The sequence below is a fragment of the Leopardus geoffroyi genome, chromosome A1 (genome assembly GCF_018350155.1).
Source record: "Leopardus geoffroyi isolate Oge1 chromosome A1, O.geoffroyi_Oge1_pat1.0, whole genome shotgun sequence".
Taxonomy (NCBI): domain Eukaryota; kingdom Metazoa; phylum Chordata; class Mammalia; order Carnivora; family Felidae; genus Leopardus; species Leopardus geoffroyi.
In genome coordinates, this window is record NC_059326.1 from 158819648 (window position 1) to 158830270 (window position 10623).

Below are 10623 nucleotides of genomic sequence, written 5' to 3' on the forward strand. Positions count from 1 at the left end.
GGGGGGATAGGGACATTGCAGATATGGGAAGGCTAATTTTATTGGCCTTTTAACTAAAGTGTTATAATTTGTTACCAAAATTTAAGAGCTCACTGGTGATTTATTGTTGTTTGTTTGCAATAAAAATTTTCAGACAAACACAATATTTGACTTAACACAGTTAACATGTTATGGAGGGTGAAACAGGTTAACAAATATAGAGTATTTATCATTTCTAAGTTATTTTTAGTTTTAATCTCATTAGCAATCAGCCGTGTTTTATTTAAAAAAGCATCTGGAAGAGTTCATTAAGTCTTAGGCAAGGCTTATATTTTAGGAAAGACTTCCAAACAGTTAGCAAGATGTATCACTGACAAAATAACCCAGCAACTAATACCCGTAGGTGAAATGAAATCATTCTCCTGACTGAAGTCAGGAACAAGTTAAATATCACTTAGACCACAGCACACGACTACAGAGATTTAGGAGAAATCATACTTAAATAGGATGTGACTAGACGTTTAGGACTATTTTCAGAAAACTTTTTCCCCTTCAGTACTTACAGTCTTTGAAGACTAGAGCCGGGTCTCTGTGAGGCAAGACTTGGGCAATGATGTGTCTCAGGGATTCCAAGGTTCTGTCCATCTTGGGTCTGCCTGTGTGAGCCTGCTGCACAGTGTCCTCATGCCTGAATTCTTGCAGTCCTGGACTGAATTTGTGCAGCTCATTGATGCACAGGATTACCAAAGAATCCCTTTTAACATCTGCCAATCAGACATTTCCCAGAATCTAAAGACCCCTCAGGGGGCCCTCCTCCCAGGCTCACTTATCTTTGTTGTATGCTGAGCTAATTAGCTCTAAAGGCTGGCTGACAGGCGGGTTCCCATTGCTTCCTTCTGTTAAACACACCCACCTACAGGCTAGCTGGGGAAGCTCGCTAATCATGAGACCAGCTTTCCTCTCCAACCGGATTCTGCCTGAATGGTGTACAGCTTTCCGACTTGGGTATTTCTTTTGGTCCTCCATCTTCAAATGTGCTGTCCCCTGGTATAAAATCAAGAAGGTTATTTGTCAAAGAAATTACCTTAGTAACAAAGAAATTTCCAGCTCAGGACTTTCAGTTCAGAATTAGTATAATCTAAATTCTTCTTTGGTAAAGAAGTGCTATAAAGAGTATGGATATAGCCAGGGACCAGATTATGGTATTTGAATTCAGGGGCATCTCTCTGGGAGCCAAGTTTAAAAGTTGTTTTTCTTTTTTTTTCCCTATCACCCATGTTATTGTCACTTATGATGGGTAGTGGCAAATAAAACCTTGGTACTGTCTTTTGGCTTGCCTAGGAGTGTTTGTTTTTGTTTTGACTCTTCAAGGAAAATCATTCCCAATATTGAGTTTAATGAATTCTGATATAATTCACTTCCTTTTATTTTGTGGTAATTCTTTCTATTAAAATTTCAGAAGAAGCAAAAATATATATTTTTTTCAATAGAATATAGGTAGTTACTAACATACCTTAACAGATTCTTTCTCTATTTCCCATACCACTCACGACAAGGTTAAATAGTCTTTCCACAGGAGACATAAACATGTCATGAGATTCCATTGCAATAATTAGGATTCATACCACATATAAAAGAACTGATTTTAATGGCTATAACCTATGATAGTTTATTGAAGATTTGTTAAGGACTACTTTACTTTTATTTAAAATACTTTTTCGGAGTTGGCACAAGAGATTCCTCTCCCATTTCCAGATTCCATAACTATGTTGTGTTGCATGATTAACTGAAAACAGTCCTTTAACGACAAAATAAAAGTAAAATGTTTTCCATGCAATAGGCTTCTTCAGCTAGATGGTAGAAGGGTGGGCTTAATAAAAGGAAACAGAGGAAATGGTGCTGTCATAATAAGTCTTATCATAATGACTATTACTTAGTAAATGTCCACAGGGAATACATGTCACATATGACAGAGACATGGGGCTGCCCCACTGTGCAAAGATATTATTATAAAAAAGGATGTGAAAGAAGTAGCACTACATGTTAAGACACTTATTTAGGGTTCCAAAGTGTACTTTACTTTACATGGGCTGCACCAAATAGGAAATCATCAGCATCTTTGCCATTCATGAGCTTATAATTTAAAAGAGAAGCTAGATGGTTTGTAGATAAAAATATATATATACATACATTGATTGGACACAAAGTATAAATGAATGAAAGTACTTTCAGTGTGATACTGAATTGGAAACCAAAACATATAAGGTTCCCATTAGAGAGCCAGGAATTCTCAAAGGAGCGAGTCTGATAATGTAAAACTGGTCGATGCCGAGATTTTGGTCAATAAATAGACTTTTTATGGGCTTATCTTTAGTAGTACATAAAAATATTTTGGTTGTGTATTGTGATGGAAAGAATACTGAATTTTGTATTAGTAAAATCTAGGATTTGATATTTGTTACCTGTATAACTTTGAAGAAGTCATGTCTTCTCTGGGCTCACAGTCCTCATCTAGAAAATTAGGGGATTGAGCTGAATGCTTTCTTTCAGATCTAACATTTATGATTCTGTAGCTATATTACAAATGACCACAAATATTTTCACACACTTTATACCTTTCTAAAAACTCTTACACTTATTTCCTAAAAGCTGGACTGGTCTTCAAACAGATCACTTCTAATCCCATAGTAAACTTCATATCCTTTCAACAATATGAGAAACACAAATTAATATGGTGAGTTCAAAGATACTCATCACACACACACACACACACACACACAATAAAAATTCAAAAACAAACAAAATAAAACAAAACAAAACAGCCCAAAGATACTCATTACTAATGCTAACTAAAATGAAAGGTAAGAATTTGTTAAGAAAATTAACTTTCAACTTCCACAAGATTTTTCTAAAGACAAACTGAGTGTCTGCTTAGAGAACTCCAAAATGGCTTTGCAAAGATAACTTTGTAAAAATATCATGATATTTACTGAGTTATATTTTAAAAAATGAAAAAAAGAATTCTAGTTGGATAGTATAGTTTCTTCTTTCTGATCAGGCCCAATGCTTCAACAGAAGTTTTCCAAATCCTCTGCTAAGCATTTATTCCTTGCCCATCCATAAAGACTTCTCACTCTAGAGTGTTACTGTAAGACAGTTTAAACTAACAACTCAGGGGTTTCTCACCCTTTTATGTCTTTAATGTAGAAAGTGTATGAGGGAGGTGGGAAAAACCTAAGATAACCCTGTCTATTTAGTACAGATTCTACAGTTCACATGTTAGATTTCACTGTCAACCTCAGCCAACTGTAGGCATATGCCAAAAGCAAAACTTAGGTATTAAAACAAGGGTAGAGGACTACAGTGAAAACCAAAATGATGTTTTTACAAATCCTGTTAGAATGCTACTCAGATGTGTGAGAAATGCCATCCAACTGATATATTTAGTGATCAAAACTTATCACCCAATGGTAAAAGGGAAAGACTCAGTGCAATAGCACACTTACTAAGCTCCCAGGGAGTACAGAACTCTTTGAGAAGATGAGAAATCAAGGTGGTATATTTTGTACCATTTCATGCACAATGCAGCAAAAACGTCTATGGAAACAATTATTTTGCTGGTAAGGAAAAGAAAATTTATTCCTATCATTATAGTAATATATTTGTTAAGTAGTTCATTACAGGTACAAAAATGATAAGAAAGTAGGGGTCACCAATTGAAATAACACCCAGAATGTTAAAACACATAATAAATGCATGAAAGAATCATCTTTAGTTAAAAACAGGAAAGAACCTCCACTATCCTCTGTGCCCCCTCACTTCATGATCTGTTCTGTCCTGGAGGAGCCTGGGGTAGGTGAAACAGGAGAATGGGCCTGTAGGTGAGGCTGTAGTGAAGATGGTGAGATTCCAGGCATGTAGGCATGCAGACTCCACTGCAGTAACTGAGCCTGAGCCAACTGATAGCTACTCATCTCTAGAGGATCAAGTACCTAAAGAAGGGAGAAGACACTGATTGAAATTCAGGAAGATTATCTTCTCTGAAATAATTTCTTCACTTACTTGCTAATGCTTTGATTCTTAAAAATTTACAATTTAAGATAAAGTAAATAAAATGAAAAATAATTCAAGTCATGCAGTTAAATAAACAGAGAGAGTAAATCCTTTACAAAAACAATGGGGAACATAGCAGATCCATCCAGATTCCAATGGGAGATGGGTGGAAGGCCCTATGAGCTGGATTGGCACAAGAGGGTCAAGGGTTGCCTATGTGCAGGACCGTTTCTAGGGGTGTTCTGGAGGGTGAAGAAGGGCAAGACCCTGAAGAAAGTGACTTTGCTGAGGTAATAACTAACGACTGTTTACTGTTAGCTAAACAAAACTAAAGACACCAGTAGGAAGAATGAATAGCTGGTTAACATCAACTTTGTTAACTCTTAACTGGGAAAGGTCAATGAGATATTTGAATCAAGGTATTCATGAGAGGGTCAGTTGGAAAGGCAAATTCTGACAAAAGTTCTGACAAATTCAAAAGACACAGGTAACATAAAATAACTTTATTTCAGACATATTTACCCTGATATTTCACTACATTTAGGAAATCACCAGTAAGTACTAATCTGTTTAACTACGTGAAAAGGTAAGTAGAAAATTGATTAATATCCCATTTACAGATTAAAAGAATGTACATCTCTTCATTTTCATACAATATTATAAAAAATGCTTTCTTAAAATAATATCCTTCCCCACAAGATAAAACTGCTAGTGAACTGCTCTTTATCTGTGTCAGGGCAGTTAGAATCAACACTTTTAACCAGAAAGCACAATGAAAGTACATTCATTTATCCAAACCTTCTGTTACATATATATATTTGGGGGCCTGAATGAGCCCATGTCATCTTGACTATTTTAAGTAACCAATTACCCAGCTCTGTCTTGGTATTTGGTCCTGGAAGAGAAGTAAAAATTGATTCTTTAAGAAATACTTTAGAGGCCAAAGATATCACCAGAGGAGGTTTTACTAGTAAGGTGAGAGAATTTGAATGTTCATTTACAAGACTGGAGATATTGATGCCAAGCCCTTGGGTCATTAGGTATGTGTTCTGTGGAAAACTGAACATATTACTGTTAACTGTGGCTGGCTGACTTCCAGCATAATATATATTTTGAAAGAAAAAGAAAAACAGTTTAACATTTTTTGTTTTGGGAGTGACTTTTTCCAGTGGATTTTACAACAATATTTTCTTTCATAAAAGTTTATCTAGTAATAACTAGGGCTCCTCTCCCTCTCCTTGCATTTTCTCACAGGAACCATCCCCTCCCCCTACCTTTTGCTATCCAGTACAGGAGTTTATTTTGCTGCGTGTTGAAGAAAAAATTTACACAGGTTGTGGCTATAAAGTGATCAGATTGATCCTAAAAAAGGTGTCTGAACTCCAGCTGAGTCTTTGAGCCTCTCGTCAAACGCAAAGAGTTGAGGTCTCCTTTAAAGAAAGGATAGATTAATTGAAGCTAACATTTTTTTTTTTTTTTTTTTTTTTTTCCTTTAGATGGTCATGTTTCTGGGGTATGACTTCTTTGGAATGTTTAAATCTTTGCAACAGTAATGAGCAAAGTAAAATGAAAACCTAGACTACAAAAAAAAAAATATTAATATTAGATTAAAACAAACCCAGGAAGAATGTTTATTGGCTGTAAATAAATGACTTAAACCTGAGATTAGTTGATGGCTATCAACTAAGTTCAAGCAAGCCACTAACTTCATAGCTCCATATATTTTAGATGAAACTTCCTGTAAAGATTGCATCATTAGTATACTCTTAATTCAATTCAGGCTATATTTATGGATATGCTTACATTAAGATAAAAGCCTCGCGCCCATCCATTTCACATTGTAAACTATAATTTCCATTTCACTTCCTTTGCAGTCACTATCAGAGTACTGCACTTAGCATGTATCCTGTTGACACAGAAGAAATATTTCTTTTCAAAATTTGTTTGAAAGAGGAATAGAAAACTGCATACAAAGGGGGCCTATGTTTCTACGAATTGAAAACTAGAGAAAGACCAAGTTAGAGAATGATATATTCTTCTGATCCTCCCCAGGTACCTCAGTAGCTTTGAGCTCAAGGAAAAAGTACTACTCCTCACCTCACCACCTTAATCCCCTCCTACCTCCTCATGAACAACCAGAAATGTTCCAGGCAGAGCTTCAGTCTACTGAGATCGGTTTTCTTGGGCCTGTGAGAAAAATGAAAGACTTATCATGGAAAAAAAAAACCAAAAAACAAACAAAAAAAAACCCAACATGTTTTCTAAAAAGGGAGGAAATTTTGTGGAGAATAGGACTCAAAACCTGGACCTGGTTGTAAGGACTGTCTCCTCTCATACCTCCACAACACCAGGAAGACAAGTCAAAGTTTGTTGACCTTAGTGACTTTGCAAAAGAGACCCCTGGGCTGGATACCAAATTCTAAACCACAGATACTCTGGTTTTTCTACCTTTCACCTTCCTGGTACTTACCAATTCCATTTTTTCCTCCCACTCACTCCCAACCCTATTCACTCCATGTGATTTTGGGCAAGTAATTTTACATCTAAAAATGTTTTCTCATCTCTAAAATAAAAAACCAATCAAGAATGTTTACACCTCCAGTATAATAGTAAGATTCTATTCCAGATTGTGTAAACCTTAATACTTATGCAGACTGGGCAACATTTTAGCTTCTGTTCAAGATTCCTTCCAATCTACCCACACTGACAAAGTTTCCCTAGTTCCCCTTTCCATCCCCTTTATTTTTAGTTTTTAATTAATTTTTTTTTCTTTTTAATTTTTAAATAATGTCTACACCCAATGTGGGACTTGAACTCATGATCCCAAGATCAAGAGTTGCATGCTCTACCAACAGAGCCAGCCAGGTGCCTCACCACCCCCTTTAAAATCAAATCATTACACTGCTCAAAATCTACAATTGCTCCTTTCCAATACATCAAGGTAAATTCTAACAAAAATTTTAAAATAATCTTTAATTTGGTCATTTGCTGCACAATACCCCTTTCCCAACCATAGCACACTACATTTATTTGTCTTCTGCATGATTTCCTCTTTGCAAACTCTTTTTTTTAATCTACCTATTCAACCAAATCCCTCTTCCCTATAATTCACCAAATCACTCTGAACTTTCACTTATCCACTGTCCTTGGAGGTTCCTCAGTGAGATCAATGGTGTCAGGCTTTCAGTACAGTTGACTTTGTACTGTCCTTTAATTGTTATGTGTTTAATCTTGTTTCTTCAAATATAGCGGATGCTTTAGGTCAACAAAAATTTTATCTTAAGTCTGTATACTTCCTCAGTATCTTTAGACAACATCAAGCACGTGCAAAATGTACGGGTTAATGTTGTATTTTTATTCCTAATGTAAGCTGAACCTCTTCCACTAAAAGCAGTTATAGTAATCACCCTTATTGGATTCATTCATTTCAAGTGGTTACTTTTTTTTATATGGAACCATGTAATATTGTGACAAATATTCCAAGGATTGTATTTTATTTGTATTATGAGGCACACTCCTATTTATGGAATTAAGCCTACATAATCTGATTCTAAATGTTACATAAAATACTAATTTTAATGTCATTATTATTTAAAATAGTAAGACAAAAGAAAAACTTACATTTAAAATGTAACAATATTAGTCCCTCACTGTGTTGTAGACTTTGGAGTTATTCCTACACTCCTTATTATTACACAACTGTGTAACTCACAGTTATTTTGAACTTTACCTCATTCCCAGCCTTCTACAGTTGCATAAGGTGGTTCCAGACCTTCATATAGCAAATCAAGGTCAAACTAAGATATGGCCTGATGCTCTCTAGGGAGATGTTCTGAAGAGAGATGAAGAATAATGGAGATGGTGAGCCTTAGCCACCCAGAATATTGAATGCGACTTGAAATAAACTTACACCTCAGGGAAGTGTTCTCCCTGAGAACCTAATGAACTCATACCTCCACCTTGTGGAAGTGGCTGATAAACCTCTGGGCTGTGGGTTTACCTGTTAAGTTCTTTAACTAGACAACTATGTTTTGTCATAACATTTACTGAGTACTTGATTAAAAGAATGATTATCTTCTAGTTAGTAGCCTTAAAAGATCTTTAAGATTCTGGAGAAAGCTCAAAGACAGCCAGCTAGGCACCAAAGAACAGACCCATGGCTAACAATATCACAAAGTTATTTAGCACCAGTATAAACTGCATTATCTTGTAGGAAAAACTTATTTAGTGGGAGCAACAAGTAGAGGATGCAAGGTTACAAGCAAAGCATTTGTACGTTGAGATGAAAACAGCACCAAAAAGATCACAGGTGAAATATCAGTGACCTTGGAAATAGAAAAGATTCCTCCAGAATCTTCCTTTTGGTAATCTGAAATCATTTGGGAAATACTTCCTAATATATAACATGTATCAGGTACTGTGCTAAGCTCCTTACAGGTGTTATTTAATTTTTATAATAATTCTAAGACAGGCACTATTAAATGTCCTCATCTCACAAATCAAAACAGTGAGGTTAGAGAGGTTACAGAAGGCACTTGAGGTCTGGGAAGTGGTTGAACCAGGATCTAAATTTGGAACTCGCAGACTCAAAGTGTTTTATTAACCACAGTACATGCCTTGACTACATTAGTAGTACACTTAAATTGTTTTTGCTCATTGTTCACTATGGACGTTTTAAATGTGAGGGTTACATCTTGTTTGATAGACCAAATTCTAATTTCTAATTGAGGACTACTCAAAAACATCTTTTAAAAATTGTGAGTAGGGGTACCTGGGTGGCTCAGTCAGTTAATCATCTGACTTCAGCTTAGGTCATGATCTCATGGTTCGGGAGTTAGAGCCCCATATGGAGGGGCTCTCTGCTGTCAGCAGAGTCCACTTCAGATCTCTCTCTCTCTGCCCCTCCCTGGCTCACGCTCGCTCTCAAAAATAAATATTAACAAAATATTAGACACTGATTAGACACTGAATAATTTGCTTAGATTTATGCATTTGATGTATCTGTTCTGCCAACCACAAGAAACCTGAGGCTATTCAGGATAAGAACTGCTTACTTAGATTTCAAAGTTCCTAGAGTAATAGTGTTTATGTAGTAGGTATCCAAAAGTGGACTGCATCAACTGAATAAAAATTGAGTAGGAAGATGTCATATAGTTTCATTCCCAGTTTACCTTTGATACTCTATAATATGTATTGCAAGATAAATATTCTATGGTTCTATTAAGATGTCTTCAACATTATTTTACTGAAATGCTTTAAAGTAGATCTATTTAGTAAATGCTGTGAAGACACACCTAAAATTCGAAGCTAGGTAAACACTTTCCAAGTTAGTGTAAGTTAATTTTCAAGGGAATTGGACATTTTCTTGTGTCTATATAATTAAAGATATTTATTAATGATAGGTCTTGCAAATAGAATGAATTTTTCAAAGGTGAAAGGGAATCTGCTGTCTTTATCATTCTTGGAAATAAATCTGTTGTTATTTCCTCTAGTAGATCATTACCACTGATGCAAGTCATTTTAGGACATTCTGGCTGGTGACTGTGGAGTGACATTGCCATCTAGTGGTCATTTTTTTCCCCATAGGTGATGCCCCTCTTCTGGCCTACTGGGTGATGCTGAGACTTGAATATCATCAGGTAGATGTACTTAAGCACCCATCTTCCAATCTCACTGGATTACAAAGTCTTTGTATTACAATGCCTTATGTATTTTCTTTCCCCTGCACTATTTACTTGTTAAGTGAAAACATGTTTTGGACCCACCCAAGAATATTAGAAAGAGGTTTTCATTCCTTATCCCTTCTACCTCCTTATACTCCTAACTCTTCTACTTCTGCTCAGGCCTGCATAAAAACGGACAAATATGGAAACTGGTGAGACTACGGCAACTTTCTGTTCCCATGACCACATTACCAATTTAAATAGTGGAAAACAAAATTATGCATCACCGGCTGATCCTTAATACTGGAGCCTTGGGGCACCTGGGTGGCTCAGTCAATTAAGTGTCCAACTCTTGATACCGGTTCAGGTCATGATCTCATAGTTAGTGAGATTGAGCCTTGCGTTGGGCTCTGTGCTGACAGCATGGAACCTGCTTGGAATTCTCTCTTTCCCTCTCTCTCTGACCCTCTCCAGATCACGCCCATATTCTCTCTCTCTCAAATAAACGCTAAAAAAAAAAAAAAAAAAAAAATACTGGAGCCCAAGAAAAACAGGTGGCAGTAAATTCTCCCAGTGGTTAAATAAAATAAAAACAAATTGTTAGCAGAGTATCAGAAAGCTAAACATGATTACAATCATTGTATCATTCTAAAAGCTATACTTTAATGAATGTTTACAAAGTGCTGGGCATTGTTCTTAGTGCTTCTGTGTATTATCTCACCTAGTCCTAAAAACAACCCTATTAAATAGTTACAAATCCAATTGTAATAGTAAGAAAATTGAGGTGGAAAAGGAGAGAGACACATATACGACTTGCTTAAAGTTCTTTTCATTAGCAAGTGGAAAAACTGGGATTTGATACCATGGAATCTACTTGTTTTTGGTAGAGAACAAAAAGCAACACAAATAGTGAAATTTAGTTTTTTTT

General features: G+C 35.9%; 1 protein-coding gene across 3 annotated transcripts in view; it reads right to left on the minus strand.

Annotated features, from left to right (window-relative positions):
- Window positions 1-8866, minus strand: part of LIX1 (limb and CNS expressed 1) — a 60356-nt gene extending 51490 nt beyond the window's left edge. Inside the window, exons 1-7 of one of the 3 annotated variants that reach the window (XM_045499253.1) lie at window positions 5836-8866; window positions 3773-3971; window positions 3486-3576; window positions 2613-2680; window positions 2442-2490; window positions 893-1023; window positions 543-688 (exon numbers count right to left, since the gene is read on the minus strand). In XM_045499253.1, the coding sequence (XP_045355209.1) occupies window positions 543-688; window positions 893-1005 (259 nt within the window). In that variant the 5' untranslated portion in view covers window positions 1006-1023; window positions 2442-2490; window positions 2613-2680; ... (1 more) ...; window positions 3773-3971; window positions 5836-8866. Of the gene's footprint in view, window positions 1-542; window positions 689-892; window positions 1024-2059; window positions 2075-2441; window positions 2491-2612; window positions 2681-3485; window positions 3637-3772; window positions 3972-5835 lie in introns of those variants that run through there. The other 2 variants (XM_045499246.1, XM_045499261.1) reach the window with 2 other exon arrangements.
- Between the last annotated feature and the right edge of the window lie 1757 nt (window positions 8867-10623).